Source organism: Calypte anna, chromosome 33, assembly GCF_003957555.1.
Source record: "Calypte anna isolate BGI_N300 chromosome 33, bCalAnn1_v1.p, whole genome shotgun sequence".
Taxonomy (NCBI): domain Eukaryota; kingdom Metazoa; phylum Chordata; class Aves; order Apodiformes; family Trochilidae; genus Calypte; species Calypte anna.
This window is the reverse complement of record NC_044275.1, coordinates 1,744,011-1,760,136: the sequence shown is the minus strand read 5'-3', so window position 1 is coordinate 1,760,136 and position 16,126 is coordinate 1,744,011. Positions and strand designations below refer to the sequence as shown.

Sequence of the window (16,126 nt, the reverse complement as noted above, 5' to 3'; positions counted from 1 at the left end):
AAAAAAATAATTTTGCTTGCTTCTCCCTCTGTGATGGGCCTTGTTTGGCCACTTGCCTTTTGTTCACTTGGTGGTACCTCCAGGACATGTCTTCCAGCTCTGTTTTTTTCTGTTAGGGTGCCAGAAATGTGATGGACCTGGCTAGAGACAGAAGCTTGCCAAGTTTCTGTACTGGTGTTGCTGGGTGCAGTTGGTTTTAATCCATCAGATGAGGAAAATGCTGCTGATTTGTTGTGCATGGTGGCTCAGGGAAGATGAGGAGAACCCCCAGGTGGAGGGGTAGCAACAGAGCAGTCCTTCCTTCCTTCCTCCAGCCCTGGGTGCTGCCTGGAAACAAGAGCAGAGAATGGGGTCAGAAATGAGGATTTTTCATCTTATAATTTGACCTGCTTATTAATTAATAACCCAGCTATTCCATAATCCTGGGGGGAAGCAGTGTCCTTGCTGAGCCTTGGGAGGAGGGGTCAGAGGGGCTGCTGAGCTGAGTGTGGGAGTCCTCAGGGGGGGTGAAGCCAAAGTGGGGGCCACCCCCGTGAAGCTGCTCTGTGTCCCAGCTCAGCCTTGCCGGTAGCAGCGGGGAGGATGGAGCCAGGAGTTTGTCCCCTTAGAGGGGAGCTGGCAGAGCCCCCCAAAAGTGGGGGCTGAGGACAGGCCAAGACCCCTCAGACCTCTCCCCGAGCCCAACCTGGTTCCCCCCCCCCGTGTTGAGCTGCCCCGGGGCCTCCCGCTGTCGGAGCTCCAGCTGGTCCCTTACTGCTCGAATAAGGCGCTTCTGGCCCCTTCCTGGGGTTTCCAGCCTCGCTCATCTCCTCTCCAGACTCCACCGCCTCAGTTTGCGCTCCCCCCCCCCCCCTCCAGCGCAGGCTGCGGCCTGTAGGATCCCCGGCGGATCAGGGGTGCTCAGTGGCTTCTCACCCCCTTCAGACCTGTCCCCAGGAGGGAACGAAGCTCTCGCCGAGCTCCTGGCCCGTGTGGCGGAGCGAACCGAACCGAACCGGGCCGGCCCGGTCCCGTCACCTCCCCCCGCTCCCGTCAAACCTCCGATCACTTCCGCACTACATTTCCCGGCGTGCCCCGCGGCTCCCGCTGCCAAACTCGCTTTCCCAGCGTGCCCAGCGGTAGCACGGGGAGGGAGGGGCGGTGCCTGTCACGTGACTCGGGCTATATAAGGGGCGGCGCAGTGCCGGCGGCTCCATTGTTGTCGGGTGTCGGCGCGGGGCGGGTCCGCAGCCCCTGCACGCGCCCGCCGCCCCCGGGAGCCGCCCGGGCCCGCCCCGCCCGCAGGGACCCGGTGAGTGTGAGGGGAGAGGGGGGGGGGTCCCATCTCGGTGCCTCAGTGCCCCGGTCCGGTGGGCTGAGAGAGCCGGGGGAGGGGAGTTGGTGAGGCGGGGATCTCCTGTGGCAGCTTGAGGGGTGGGGAGCCTGTAGGGGACTCTTAGAGCTGAGGGAAGGTTTCGATTTGGGGGCTCTGTGAGGGATGGGGAGGCCTTTTCTGGCATCTAGGGGTGCGGGGGCCTGTAGAGACAACTGAGCTGTGTGTGGGGCTTTGCTGGGTGCGGGGCTTGCAGGGGATGTAGAGGCTGTGAGGGAGTGAAGGCCTTTGCAGTGGGGAGCCTCTGTGGGGTTCAGGGCCTGTAGGGGATGGGGGAAGCGTGAAGTTGGGGGACCCTGTGGGGTTCTTTAGTGGGGGTATAAGGGATGGGAGGGTTTTTTCTAGCAAGAGGCCTCTAGGGGATGCAGGACCTGTAAGGGATGTGAAGCCATTTCCAGCTGAGGTCATAGGTATATGGGATGCTTATAGGGCATATGGAGCTTTTTCTAGCTGGGGGAGGTATAGAGGATGTGGAGGCCCTACACTGGGGAGCCTCTAGGGGATGCAGGACCTGTAAGGGATGTGAAGCCATTTTCCAGCTGGGTCTATAGGGTACAGGGGATGCCTATAGGGGATGTGGAGCTTTTCTAGCTCCATATATAGGGATGTGGAGGGCCCTTATAGCTGGGAAGCCTCTAGGGGATGCATGGGCCTTTTCTGGCTGGGGTGAGCTGTAGTGAGGTGGTGGGGTATAGGGGGACCCTATAGAGGCCTGTAGGGGATGTATGGGGAGGATGTAGCAGGGACTCTGCCCTCTCCTGTGCAAGGGGGCTGCACGGTTATGGGGCACTCTTATATTAGGGAGGGATGTGGGGATGCTTGCAGCTCGGGATGTCCCCTGTCCCGTGCCTGTGGGGGCACTCAGAGGGGTCTCATGGAGGATGTGGGGTGTCCTTGTAGCTGCTTCATTTCTTTAGGGGGCTATAGGGGATGGGGCAGGGGGCCCTTGTAGGTGCTTAAGGGGCATTTTGAGGTAGAGGGCAAAGGTGGTTCTGGAGAAGTCCCATAGCAGTAGGGTCCTGTGGGGTGTTGGGAAAGAGCTGCTGGTGCTGGACCTGGTGGTCTGGGAAGGAGGAAGCCATCATGGGGTCCTGTCCCCATGGGCTGGTGTCCCCATGGGCCATGGGGGTCCTGTCCCCATGGGGCTGGTGTCCCCAGGGAGCCATGGGGGTCCTGTTCCCCATGGGCTTGGTGTCCCCAGGGGCAGGGAGGGATTGTTGGCACAGAGAGGGTTGGGGTCGTGGGCTCTTGCCCCCATCAGGTGAGGAAGGGCTGGGGTGACCCCTCTCTGGGGGGTGGTTGAGGGGGTCTCCTCCAGCCTGTGGTGGAGAAGGTGCCTTCCTGCTCAGCCCTCCACCCTGACCCTCCCCAGGGTAACTGGTGGGAGCCAAGGAGCTGACCCCAAAGACTGGAGGCCTCTGAAGGTCTGGTGTTCTGTGGTGGCCAGGAGCAGCTGGGCTCAGATCCAGAAATGGATCTCCTCAGAAATGGAGCCTGTGGCAGCCAGAATGGGTCTGGGCCCCTCTCACTCAGGTGAGCAGAGAAGTCAAGAGCTCAGCAACCCCACATTTACCCTGGGGAGGAGCTGGGCTGGTGGGACAACCACCTTCTCCTGCTCTACTCATCCCTTCAGGGTCTCATTTGCCCCTCACCTTTGAGCTTTCCCCTGCCCTTCCCTTCAGAGTTCCCTTGGCTTTCCCTTTAGGGTCTCAATCCCCTAAAAGGTCTTTGGATTAAGGTGTTCCATGGAGCTGCCATGCATGGATGTGGATGGACCCACTTTTTCTGACTTGACTCTTGTGACAGTTGGAAGTTTTTGGCATTGAGGCTTTTCTGGGCTCCTGTCTGAGCCTCCTCAGGGGCTGGGGAATCACAGAATCACAGAAAAGGCTGGGTTGGGAGGACCTCAGAGCTCATCCAGTCCAAACCCTTGATCCACTCCCCCGTGGTTCCCAGCCCATGGCACTCAGTGCCACATCCAGGCTCTTTGGAAAGATCTCCAGACACGGAGAATCCACTACTTCCCTGGGGCCCATTCCAATGCCTGATCACCCTCTCCAGAAAAATTTCTTTCTCATCTCCAACCTAAACCTCCCCTGGCACAACTTGAGGACCCTTTGTGCCCTTCTTGTCTTGGCTGAGAGTTGCCTGGGAAAAGAGCCCAACCCCCCCTGGCTCCAACCTCCTTTCAGGAGTTGCAGAGAGTGATGAGGTCTCCCCTGAGCCTCCTCTTCTCCAGCCTCAACACCCCCAGCTCCCTCAGCCCTTCCTCACGGCAATTCTGCTGGATCCCTTCACAGGCCTCCTTGCTCTTCTCTGGACCTGCTCCAGCACCTCAATCTCCTTCCTGAGCTGAGGGGCCCCAGAACTGGACACAGGACTCAAGCTGTGGCCTCCCCAGGGCTGAGCACAGGGCAGAATCCCTTCCTTGGGAAGCATTAGGGGGAAATCTTGGTGCCCTTGGTAGGTACTCAGAGGTGATTTAGGGCTTTAGGACAAGTCAGACCCATCACTCCCAACTGAGATGCTGGTTGTGTAAGCACAGGGCTCCAGCACCAGGGGAGCTCTAGCCTAGATTTCCTTGTTAGCTGCATTAGTGGCAGTGCAGAAAAGGAAGCTGAATCTTCTGCCTTTTGTCCTAAAACCCCAGAATGACCCTGGTTGATGTGCTGGTGGTGTAAGCTGGATTGCTGGATGCTGAGTGGCTGCAGCCTTCCTGAAATGCAGCCCAGCACATCATCCCCTCTCTGCCCACAGAGCCCCATCCAGCAGGAGAGCCCTGGCTCAGGTGTAGATGAGCTGAGCTGCTGAGCCCTTCAGAGTGGCCAAAATCCATCCTGAGCATTCCACCAGGCTGGAAAATATTCAGTCTCATTTCTGGGCTTGTCCATAGGAGTTTCTGCCCTGATTGCTGTGCTGACCTTAAGGCCTGGGTTTGGAGGGGCAGTGGTGAGCTCTGTGCTGGGTGCTGAGCTGCTGGAGCTGCCTCCAGATCCAACCATTTTTGTGGCTCCTGGTTTAATTCTGCAGGGACTATTGAGCTTGAGCTTTCATTATTTCCTGCTTAGAGGGAGGTTTCATGTGCCCCCACCACGTCCAGCCACCCACTGGACCCTCTTCCTAGGGGTGCCAGGCCTAAACCAAAGCCCCTCCTGCCACCCTGGGGATGTTGGGGACTCTGTGTCCCTCCAGCTGTCCTTGAGGAGCTGAGCTGCTTTGTTTGCTCTTCAGAGGAAGCCCAGAGCAAGGGTTTGGCTTCTCCCTGGCTTTCTGTTTGCTCTTCCTCAGTGCTCAGCACCTCCTCCCTGTCCTTGGTGTGGGGCTGGGGCTGCAGGGCCATGGTGGGAGCTTCTTTTCTACTTATGAGGGGAGCTGAAGGATTTTTTGTTCTGCCACAGAGTGAGGGTTTGGTTCTCCTCAGGGATCAGCACCTCTGTCCTTGGTGTGGGGCTGGGGCTTTGCTGGATGCAGGGCAATGGTGGGAGATTCTTTTCCACTCACAGGGGGGATCTGAATGATGTTGTGTTCCTGCACAGCCCCAGAGTGAGGGGTGGCAGTGAGCAGGGGCTGCTCAGCCCCTGGGCCACCCTCCCCTCCACGTCACGAGTGCTGCTCTGCAGTGACGCTGCCGTGTCACCCCCCCCATTATCCTGCTGCATCATTGGAAACCAGGGAAAGAGCCAAGCTTGAGTAGAGTGGGAAAGGGGGTGGCTGCTGGAGGGAAGCCTCTTTTTGGGTGGGTTTCAGCCCAGGGGGTGAGATGTTTTCCTGGTGAAAGAGCCCCTCACCTCTTGGGGGGAGGTGAAAGACAATTTGCAGGCCTGGCTCCTTCCAGCTGCCTTTGCACTCCAGTGTCACCTTCTGGGAGATGCTGAGTGCTGTGACAGGAGAAAACGTGTGCCTTCAGTTATTCCTTTATTATATTTTTTGGGTTTTGTCCTGTGTGCCACAATCAGGTCTTACATCCACTTAATATCAACCCCGATGGGGTAGGGATGCTTCTCCAAGGCCTGACGGGCTCCTGCTCAGCCCAGGAGGCTCCCCTTGTGTATACATACATATATATATCCACCTATATATCTATATATGTACATATATATATGTATTTAGTCCTGCTCCCATGTAATTCCCACTCTCTCCTCATCCAGCTGCTAAAATAATCCTGTCCTGTACTTGACATCTCTGCTGCCTTGTAACCCTGGGAAGATTTGTCAGGATCCACTTTTGACTCTTGCTTTTGCAGGAAATATTTAAACTGGACTCCCCCCCAAAAAAAAAATTGTTGCTTGAGGGGTGGAGTTCAACAGTTTGTAGATGGGAGCAAATGCAAGGAGGAAATCTTGAGTCTCCTTTGAGTTACCCAATCCTGGAGCCCTTGATCCTTGTGAAATATCACAAAATCCATAGGATGCCTGGAGGATCACAAGATCTGCAAGATGCCCCAAGGCTCCCTACTTGCTGATGACTCTGGAATGTCTGGAATAAAACCTCTCATCACTCTGGAATTGCTGTTTTGGTCTCCACCTGGACGAGCAGTGATGGAAGGGCACATCCCACATGGACTGGGGCTCACTGGGAACCATGGGAGGTGAAACAAAACTCATCAGTGGGACCTGGACCTTTGGCATCAGCTGAGTTTCAAGGACCACGGAGCATCCTCCCACCCTTCTTCCTCTTCCAAAAGCTGGAAACTGGCAAGCAAGAACTATGGGGGTTTTTTTGCAGCACAAAAAATTAATTACTCTGCTGAGGTGCTTTGAGACAGCAGGATTTCCCACCCAGGTCTTGGATCCCTGTGGCTGAACTTGGCTCTGTCTCAGGAGGCTCTTTGCATCTGTGATCATGCAAGTCCCATCTCTCTCCCAAACCTCTCCCAGCTCCCAAAGGCAATTTCAGCAACTGCTGACATGGAAGAAATTAATATTTTTAGTTGTGCTCCATTCAGTGTGGTTTAACAGGGGAAAGAAAAGGGGAATTGGGGTCACTTGGCCCCTGTCTCACACTATTTGAGCTTTTTCTTTCCCTGTCCCACATCTCCTCCTTGGGGCTTAATCTCCATTGAGAAATTCAACAAAACAAATAATTTATTTTAATTCCCCACACACACTCTTTGACTCTTGCCACCATCAGTAATAGATTTTATTATGTTATTTTTTTTTCCTTGGTGTGTGTTTAATTCAGAAGGTCAGGAGGGAGGAAGAGACCCATTCTCTGTGGGATTAGGTCAGGATGAGCATCCCTGCTGTGTCTGGAGGATTCTGGCTCTTTGCCTTCTTTCTCCTTAAACCTTTGCTTACTCCAGACCCCAACCTTGGTGCTAAAAAAGTTCCTCCTGGTGGAGACTAAAATCCAGTGTGAGGATGGGGGTCTAGGAGCTTCTCTGAGCATGCAGCCCCCTGCTTTGTGCTGGGGCTTTTGAGCTGCTGGGTTATTTCTGCCCCCTGGGGACTGTGTGTATGGGAGGGGTTATTAAAAAAAATAATCAGAGCTAATAAATTTAATTCAATCAACCTTTGCATCGAGGCTGCAGAGGTGGGGGAGCTCCTGCTGTGAAGAAATAGGATGAAAAATTCATTTTCCAGCTCCCTGGCACCCCCACAGCATCTCCCCCAGCTCTGTCCTTGGGGCAGCACCCATGGGGTGCCCACCTTGCTGGTTTTGGCTTCTTTGCCCTCAGCTCTGGGGCAGTTTTTACCCCCACAGAAGAACTGGTTCTTCACAAGGAACACAATTTGTATCAACCATCTCCAGACAGATCTCTCCAGGGAAGGATTTGGTCTCTGTCCCTGTCTGGAGTGTGATGTCCCCTTGGTTGTCACCCCTGACGTTCCTCACCATAAGGAGGGGGGGATTAGATGGGTATTTGGAAGGAATGGGCAAGACCCCAGGCACTCATTAATTATCTCCTCCCTAAAACAAGACCAATAAAGCTGGCTCAGCCCTGGGACACACAGGAACGAAGCCAGGGCCCTACCTGGACGTGGAAATGGAGATTTTTTAATTTTTTTTTTTTAGGTGAGGGAGGGGGCAAAACAGAATGAGGAGGCTCAGGGAGGGAGGGTGGTGGAGGGGTGTTTGCCATGGAGGGAGGATGGGGTTGGGGCCATTAACTCCATTCCTTAACCAGCCGGCTCGTTCCTCAGTTTACCTCCCTCAGCCACAGGAGGCAGCACTAAATACCCCAAAAAAAGCCGTTTTTAAACCCAGAGCTGTGGCTCTGCTACAGCTTTGGCATCGTCGCTTCCTTTATGGGGGGAGGGTCCCTTCCCGGCGCTTCCTTTTGGGCCGGGGGGGAGCAGGGGGGTTCGGAGCCCATCCCGGGGGCTGCTCCGTCCCTTTGCTCCCCGAACGGCAGCCCCGGAGCCCAAATCCCCCCGGGGTTCGGCAGCGGTGCCGCTGCCTGGTGCTGCTTTTGGGAGCCGCTGGTTCCGTTGCCATGAGAACGGCTGCGGGAGCAGAGGGAGCACAAAGCAGGGAGAAAGGGTGAGGCTGTGGATGGGTGCTGGGTTCCCCCGGGATGGGGGAATGGGGGGGCGATGGGTACCGGGGGGTTCCAGCCCAACCCCGGGGTCTCCTGGGCTGGGAGCAGAGCAGAACCTGCCAGGGTTGGGGTGACCCCAAAGCCTTGGGTGCTTCCCACTGGGGGTGGCTCCCCAAAACTCCTCATCCAAGCTGGAGCTGAGTGATTCCCTGTGGACAAGCAGCTTTTTTTTTGAGCATGGGGGCAGGAAAATGCCAGAGGTTCTCAGGAGGCTTTTGGTCCTTCCTGACATCTTGGATGGAGCTGCTGCTCGGTGTCAGGGAGGGGTGGGGGACTCCAGGCACATCCCAAGGTCCATTTAAGCTTTAGGAATCTTAGGGAGGGAGTTAATGGGAATACCAGCAAAGTGCTGTGCTGTGCCAGGGCAGTGCCAGCTCCTTTCCTTATAAAACCAGTGCCTCCTTTTTGTTTCAATTAATTGGAATATGAATCAATTTGGAACAGATTTGGGTTGAAGGGAGCTGCAGCTCTCACCCTGCCCGAACTCCTCCATGGCTGCCCAAAACTTCCAGATCATTAAATAAAATTAAATAACTGTGTGCAGCTCCTGCCTGCAGACCAGGGGTGGGGAGGATGGGCTCACCCCAGAGAACTTGGAGGAGCAGAGGCTTTGTCTGGGGTGGGAAGTGCAGGGATGGAAAAAATGAAATCATGGAATGGTTTGGGCTGGAATTGGACCTTAAAGCTCACCCAGAGCCATGGGCAGGGTCACCTCCCACCAGACCAAGCTCCATCCAACCCCATCCCTGGAGGTGTTGAAGGAAACAATTTCAAGAGGAAAGCAGAGGCAGGAGGTTTGCTTTTATTTGTAGCATTTGATCTATTTTGGTTTGAACAGAAACCAAACCTTTGGAAGGAGCTTTCATTCTCGCTGCCTGGGTGCAGTTTCTTGATAAAAACAAAAAGAAACTGAGGTGACAGCAATTTCTGATGACAGACAGGATAAAACTGTCATAGGGACAGCGTTAAATTTTGTGCTTTGTGTACAGGGAAGCATAAATATTGCAGTGAGTGCATGGAAGGGATGGAGGAAGAGCAGTTTAATTATGAAGACAGACAAAACCCGAGGCAGGGAGGTAGGTAAACCATTTACCTGTGGTTTTTTTCTTGAAATTGGTTCCTTCAACACTTCCAGGGATGGGGCTTCAGCTTCTCTGGGTACCCTGAGCCAGACTCTCACCAAGCAGCTGCTCAGGGAAGCCTTTCCTGGTTCCCCTGAGGGCTGGTGGTTTATCCAGAACAACATTCCAGCTTTTTGTGTTCCCACAGGGATGCGGTGAGCCTGCCGGCAGCTCTGGGGGCCACAACCATCCCCCCCAGCACCCTCTGGCTGGCTCTCCATGCAGAGCAAATGGACGGGATCACCAGTGGCAGCCTCAAGAGGAAGTTTGAAGATGCAGACGTGGGCTCAGCCGGCTCCAACTCCGACGACGAAATCTCCAACAGCGACAGCGCCGACAGCTGCGACAGCGTCAACCCCTCCAGCTCCTCTGGCTTCATCCGTGAGTGTTCCCATCCTCATCCTCAGCACCCAGGGGACTCTGCCTTGAGCACCTTGGTGTGGGGCTGGCCCTGCCTTCTCCCTGAACGTGTGGCTGGCTCCACTCTTGTTCCTCTTCTTGTTCCTCTTCTTCTTCTTCTTCTTCTTCTTCTTCTTCTTCTTCTTATTCTTATTCTTATTCTTATTATTATTATTATTATTATTATTATTATTTTATTATTGTTTGTGCTGTATAACCCATTTAGGGTGGTGAGCAGAGACCTCGTTGATGGTCCCAGGAACACAGGTCATCCCAAGCTCTGGGGAATTTCACCTGAATCACAGAATCTTAAAATTGGCTGGGTTGGGAGGGACCTCAGAGCTCATCAAGTCCAACTCTTGATCCACTCCCCCCGTGGTTCCCAGCCCATGGCACTCAGTGCCACATCCAGGCTCTTTGGAAAGATCTCCAGGCACAGAGAATCCCTTCCCTGGACCTGCTGGCCACGCTCTTCCTGAGCCAGCCCAGGATGCCACTGGCCTTCTTGGCCACCTGGGCACACTGCTGGCTCCTGTTCCCCACACTGGTGGCCAAGGTCCATCCTTGACCTTTTCTAAGCCCCTCCTGGCACTCACATGTCCTGAGGTGTTTGGTGATGATGGGGAAGGGGACTGGAGATCAGTGGGGTCAGTTGTGGTGGCACTGGAGGTCAGAGTGGACGCTTCTGTCACCCAGCATCAGCTCAGGGCCCCCAGCATGAGTTCAACCTTCTCTGGGAGCAGAAAAAATCCCTTTCTAGTGGGACAGGAGCTTTGTGGGACCCCGAGGGGGCTTTTTATGCTTAACAGCCCCTTTTCTGGCTTCCCCCTCCCACAGCCACCTCCATCCTCAAACGGCAGAAGCAGCTTCGGAGGAAAAATGTTCGCTTTGACCAGGTCACTGTCTACTACTTTGCCCGACGTCAGGGTTTCACCAGTGTCCCCAGCCAGGGTGGCAGCTCCCTGGGCATGGCCCAACGCCACAACTCCGTCCGTCGCTACACGCTCTGTGAGTTTGCTCAGGAGCAGGAGGTGAATCACAGGGAGATCCTCCGGGAGCACCTCAAGGAAGAGAAGCTCCACGCCAAGAAAATGAAGGTATTGGTGGGGAACTGAGGGATTGCTGGTGAAATTCTGGCCATCCTGCCTCTAGGAAATCCCCGTGGCTGGTGGAGGTTGAGCATCAGCCAGGGAAGAGGAGGGAGGCAGACTGCCATTTTCCATTGTTTGGGGGAGGATTTATCCCCACTAGGTTCTTCCTTTTTATCACTTTTGTCTCCTTTTTGTGTCAGTGCTCCACCTGGATGTGTGGCCAGCTGGGCAGCATCAACCTCTCCTGGGTTTGGAGCCACCAGCCAAATCCTCAGCAGCTCTGTGCTGGTAGAAATTCCAGTCTGGGAGGAGGCAGCCAGGCTGTGTCAGGAGAAGAGTGGGATCTCAGGTGGCTCTGCCTGTTTTCCAGCTCATCCTTGGGCTGGGTCTGTGCCTCTGGGCTCTTCTTGGTGGGATGCTCCAGAGCCTGTGACCCAGCTCCTACTGCCTTGGGCAAAGGAGCACAAATCCAGCTGGATGCCTCTGTGTTTTCTTTAATTTTTCATTTTCTTTTAAAATACCAGCTCCTCAGGAGGCTATGGACCTCTCTATCCCCTGCTCCTGCCTGTGCCAGCTTTTGGAGGGCTGAGGACCCCCATTTATCCTCAGTGCCAAGATTCTGGGGGTACTTGAGTGCATGGAGAGGGAATTGGAGGGGCTGGAGGACAGGGGTGAAGGCAAATCAGGGGATCTGGCTCTGCCCCCTCCATTGCTTTCAAACCTTATTTCCCAGGGGGGAGCTCTGAGCTCCACTGCTGCTCTCCCAGGATCCTGATATTTTAAGCAGCAACAACCTCCTTTTTTTGTCAGTTTGCAGGGCATCAGAGCAGAGGGAAGACAGGAGAAGGAACCTCTGCTCTGAATACTTTTATTATTAATTTTTCCCCTCCTCCTTTCTCCTGTAAACCACTCCCAGCCCCCCTGCATTCTGCCTGAGACAGAATCGCCCGGGTGTGGCTTTAGGACTCACCCATGCCTGTCCCTGCCCGGGGCTGGGGGCAAGGCTTGTGGGGTCAGCAAGGAGAAGAAGGAGAGCAGGAGGAGGAGGAGGAGGCATCCCCCACCCTTCCTTGTTGCCAGGATCCCTTGGGGGGGCTCTGACTCTGCCCCTCTGCCCCACAGCTCACCAAGAACGGGACAGTGGAGTCGGAGGAGGCTGAGAGCCTGACCCTGGAGGACGTCTCGGACGACGACATCGACGTGGAGAACGTGGAGGTGGATGATTATTTCTTCCTGCAGCCACTGCCCACCAAACGTCGCCGGGCTCTGCTCCGAGCCTCTGGTGTTCACAGGATTGATGCTGAGGAGAAGCAGGAGCTGCGAGCCATCCGCCTCTCCCGGGAGGAGTGTGGCTGTGACTGTCGCCTCTACTGCGACCCAGAGGCCTGTGCCTGCAGCCAGGCAGGGATTAAATGTCAGGTGAGGCCAGGGAGGTGGCAAAACTGGCTCTGCCAGGGCTGGTCCTGGTGCCAGCCTGCTCTCCTTGGCGTGCTGGAGGGGCTGGGGTGCAGCTCCAGCTTCTTCTGGGGAGGGGAAGTGATAAATTCCCAATAGTGATAAAGAAATATCACTGTCAGTGATAAATGCCCAGGTAGCCAAGAAGGCCAATGGCATCCTGGCCTGTATCAGGAACAGGCCCTGAGCTGATGCTGGGTGACAACTGTGTCCACTCTGCCACCACAACTGATCTCCAGTCCCCTTCCCCATCATCACCAAACACCTCAGGACATGTGAGTGCCAGGAGGGGCTTAGAAAAGGTCAAGGATGGACCTTGGCCACCAGTGTGGGGAACAGGAGCCAGCAGTGTGCCCAGGTGGCCAAGAAGGCCAGTGGCATCCTGGGCTGGCTCAGGAAGAGCGTGGCCAGCAGGTCCAGGGAAGGGATTCTCTGTGCCTGGAGATCTTTCCAAAGAGCCTGGATGTGGCACTGAGTGCCATGGGCTGGGAACCACGGGGGGAGTGGATCAAGGGTTGGACTTGATGATCTCTGAGGTCCCTCCCAACCCAGCCCTTTCTGTGATTCTGTGATTCCCAATGGTAGGCAGCACCGGGATGGGTTTTAAGCTCTGGGGGAGGATGCTCTGAGGTGCTAAAGCTGCCACACCTGTCTCCCTGCCAGGTGGATCGGATGTCCTTCCCCTGTGGCTGCTCCCGGGATGGTTGTGGAAATATGGCTGGAAGGATCGAATTCAATCCCATCCGTGTGCGGACTCACTACCTCCACACCATCATGAAGCTGGAGCTGGAGAACAAACGGCAGGGAGGGCGTCCCCCTGTGCCTGAGGAGGAGGAGGCTGCCACTGCCTCTCATGGCTCTGCTGGGGACTGGCTGGGCCCTCAGCCAGCTGAAACCCAGGACTTCCAGGAGTTCATGGCGGAGAACGAGACGGCCGTCATGCACCTGCAGACAGCAGAGGAGCTGGAGAGGCTGAAGGCTGAGGAAGACTCCAGCAACGGCTCCAGTGTGGAAAGCTTGGGTGTTTGCATCCTGGAAGAGCCCCTGGCCGTGACAGAGGGGTTGTGCTCCGGCCTTGCTGCCCCAATCCTTATCCAGGCCCAGCTGTCTCCAGGCTCCTCCGTCCTCTGCTTCACTGACAGCCCGGAGCAAGCGGGCTCAGGGGTGGGCAACCAGCCCTACTTGAACAATGGGCCAGTGCTCTACTACCTGGGTGCCAAGGGGGAGAGCAGCCCAGCTGAGCCACTGCTGCCATCCTCGTCCTCCTGCCAGGGTGAGAAGGACCTCAGCGACCTCCCTGGCCCTGCGGTGACTTGCAGCCGAGCTGCCACAGCTGAGAGCAAGGGGGAAGCCCCCAAAAGTCCTCCCTGTCCTCCAGAGGCCCTGCCACCCTCCAGAGGCTGCCAAGTGGCAGCTTCTCCCTGCTGCCCACCTTCCCCATCCCCTGGGCCACCAGAGTCAGCCCCGGAGTGGGTGCATGAGCCACCCTCTGCTGAGGAGCACTCCCTGGGGCCTGTCCTGCCCATCTGAGGGGTTTCTTTTCCCCCTCAGCACTCATTTATTTATTGACAATAATATTTTATGGATTGGCAGTTGCCACTGGTGGTAATTTAATTGCAGGGAGGGGGGGAGCTGAGGCTGCTTTGTACAGAGGATTTTACGTGGTGTCACTCACCTGGGGCTGGGAGCTCTTTGCTTGCCCAGCTCTCCTGGGTTGAGTCCAGCAGCTTCTTCCAGGAGCTGCCCCTGTAGCCCTGCTACCAAAGCCCTTCCCCACCAACCCAGCACACTGGAAGGAACAGTTTTCATGGTTTGGCCAATGCTGGTGGCCTCTTGGTTGCTGTTCACACACCAGGACACGCCAGACATGGAGCCTCCTGCTTCCCATGGCAGCTCCTTCTCATCCTCCATACCCTGGGAGACTCTGCCCTCTTTAGCTTTTAGGGGAACAAGACCTTTTTTTCCATTTTTTTTTTTTCCCCTTTTTAATCAATGATCACCAGGCCCTGTCACAGCCCAGTGGCTCCAGGTGCTGCTCCTCCTGCCCTGCAGCCCTTCCCCCTGGCATGTGGGACCAGTATGGATCAGGAAGGACCTGGAGCTGGTAGGAAGGCTCTCACTGGACAACAGAGGCAAGGCTGCAGCCCCCAAACTCTTCTAAAAAATCAGGGTGGAGATGTAATCAGCCACTTCAGAAAACTGCAGCACACAATGAAGAGCTCTGCCCATCCCTCTGCTCCATTCCAGCCTCCAGGAAAAGTCAAGGCAATTGGCTGCCACGTCCCTGGACAGGCAGGAAAAGCACTTTCAATCCCCAGGTAGCCCCTGGCTATCCCCCACCCCGTGTGTCTTGCCAAAGAGGCCCCACTGATGGTCCCTTGGGTGAGTCTCAGGGTGATGGGGGCTGAGGGACATTTCTGTCACCTCCCCTTCCCCCTCCTCCCTGGCTGCATCCTCTGCCCTCACTCCAGCCAAGGGGAAGCATCTCCCCTCCATCCCCTGCCAGGCACCAGACTGGATGAGCAGAGGGAGAGAATCAAGGAGGGGGAGAGGGAGCAAAGAGCCCCAGAAAAACTCCCCAAGGAGAGTTCAACCCAACAACCCTAAAACTGCCCCTGCAGAACTGTCCCAGCTGAGGGCAGGGACACTGCTGGGGGTGACACCCCTGCTCTGCAGCTCAAAGCTCTTCTGGTGGTTGCCTCCTTCTGGCAAAAGCTGTTTCAGGGCTTCAGAGCCCCTTTGCTGCTACCCCACAGCCTGGTGAAGTGGCTTTTCCCCCCTTGTCCCCTCCCTCCCCTCCCAGGAGGGGACCCTGTTGCAGGGCAGAGGGGACAAGGTATATTTTTCCAACCAGTTTACTGGTTTTCCAACCATGTTACTGGTGCACAGTACCCAGACAGCACTGATCCCCCTGGCACTTCTCCTGGTGATGTCCCCATGTCCCATCCTGGTGCCACCTCCCAGCTGCCACCATGGCTGTGGGTTTTTTTTTCAGCTCCCACATAAAATAAAACAATTCTGAGCTGCAAAAGCAGAGCAAATTCTCACACACAAATATGTCCAAATCTTTATTTTCCCTCTTTTTTTTTTTTTATTTTCAACAGCCCTGGTGCTCCCCCCCCTCAGCTCCAGGTCAGGACCTGCCTGGGCCAGGATGTGGCTCCTTGGGGGAGCCCAGAGGCTCCAGGAGCTGCCAGAATAAAACCTGAGCTGGGGGTGAGGTTGGTGCTCTCAGGAGAAGCAAAGAACTCACAGGATTGATTCTATTTTTACAAAGCTGATGCTGCTGGTGGTGGTGGTGCAAGGAAAGCACATTTCTGCCTTCTTTCACTATTTCTCTTTGTTTTTTCTTGCACTCACTGAGCTGAATCCTGGTTCCTGCTCAACTTGCTGCCATCTAAGACACCCCACACCCCTTGTCATCTCTCTGGTGCTACCAAACTGCTGCAGGAGCCATGACCCCACCCTGACCTGGCATCCCCTGGACTCTGCAATTCCCAAAACCCTTCTCATCCTGTCTAAGGTGCAGTTAGGTTTGGGTTTTTTTTTTTTAATTTTCCAGTGTGAATTCAAAGCTTGTCCTCCAAATATATTTTTTCCCAGCCTTTTCTGTTCCTTTCCTGGTGATGATGCTGTATTTAAAGAGAATATTTAAGTGTAAAAATAAAAAAAGCAAAAAAAAAATTCCTCAAACTTGCACAATGAGCTGTGGCTTCCAGCCCAGCAAATTTCTCTTGGGGGTGTGTGGAATTTCTGCAAAAAGGGGGTTGGGAAAGGGTTTTCTTTTCCAGGAAGGAAAGCAGCAGCTTGGAGCTGGGCTGGTGCCTCCTCCCCCTGCTTTGTACCCTAAAAATGCTTTAAAATATCCAGCAGGTGGATGTTTTTCATGCAGAGCCAGAGGAAGGGGGTTCATCCCTCCAACAGGAGCTGCTGCCAAAGCCCCCAGAGCATGGGGGGGGCTGCAGGAGGTGAGGGTGGCAACCAGAGAGGGAGGGTGGCAACCAGAGCTATCAAGACCTGGCACAGCCCCCCTAAACCTCACTGGGATGAGGTTTTTTTTTTTTTTGATCCTATCCTCAGCCTCCACATCCTTGGTGTGCAGCACCTGGAGCTGGGTGATGGAGGAGAAGGGGAACTCCACCTCCTG

The 16,126-nt window shown here is 55.2% G+C and overlaps 1 protein-coding gene and 1 long non-coding RNA gene across 3 annotated transcripts; one reads left to right on the top strand and one right to left on the bottom strand.

Annotated features, from left to right (window-relative positions):
• Nucleotides 1-118: 118 nt before the first annotated feature.
• Nucleotides 119-1,076, bottom strand: LOC115599991. Its single transcript, XR_003988760.1, has 2 exons — nt 916-1,076; nt 119-327 (listed from the first exon to the last, which is right to left on the bottom strand). It is a non-coding gene; the product is annotated as an uncharacterized LOC115599991 (long non-coding RNA).
• A 124-nt stretch (nt 1,077-1,200) lies between these two features.
• On the top strand, nt 1,201-15,643 carry CSRNP2 (cysteine and serine rich nuclear protein 2). 2 transcript variants are annotated; one of them, XM_030468073.1, is made up of 5 exons: nt 1,201-1,291; nt 9,183-9,415; nt 10,271-10,530; nt 11,647-11,943; nt 12,643-15,643. In XM_030468073.1, exons 2-5 carry the CDS (start codon nt 9,265-9,267, stop codon nt 13,507-13,509), a joined length of 1,575 nt encoding a protein of 524 aa, XP_030323933.1. In that variant the 5' UTR covers nt 1,201-1,291; nt 9,183-9,264; the 3' UTR covers nt 13,510-15,643. The 2 variants fall into 2 exon arrangements, 1 of the variants encoding a protein (XP_030323933.1); XR_003988759.1 differs by lacking the exon at nt 1,201-1,291 and having other exon boundaries at nt 9,189-9,415; nt 12,643-15,502; nt 15,583-15,627.
• The last annotated feature ends 483 nt before the right edge of the window (nt 15,644-16,126 follow it).

Excerpts from the sequence above, each read along its gene's own strand:
- CSRNP2 (XM_030468073.1), top strand. The coding sequence starts at position 9,265 with ATGGACGGGATCACCAGTGGCAGCCTCAAGAGGAAGTTTGAAGATGCA. Across the intron at positions 9,416-10,270 it reads CAGCTCCTCTGGCTTCATCC|CCACCTCCATCCTCAAACGG; the intron begins GTGAGTGTTCCC and ends CCCCTCCCACAG. Across the intron at positions 10,531-11,646 it reads TCCACGCCAAGAAAATGAAG|CTCACCAAGAACGGGACAGT; the intron begins GTATTGGTGGGG and ends TCTGCCCCACAG.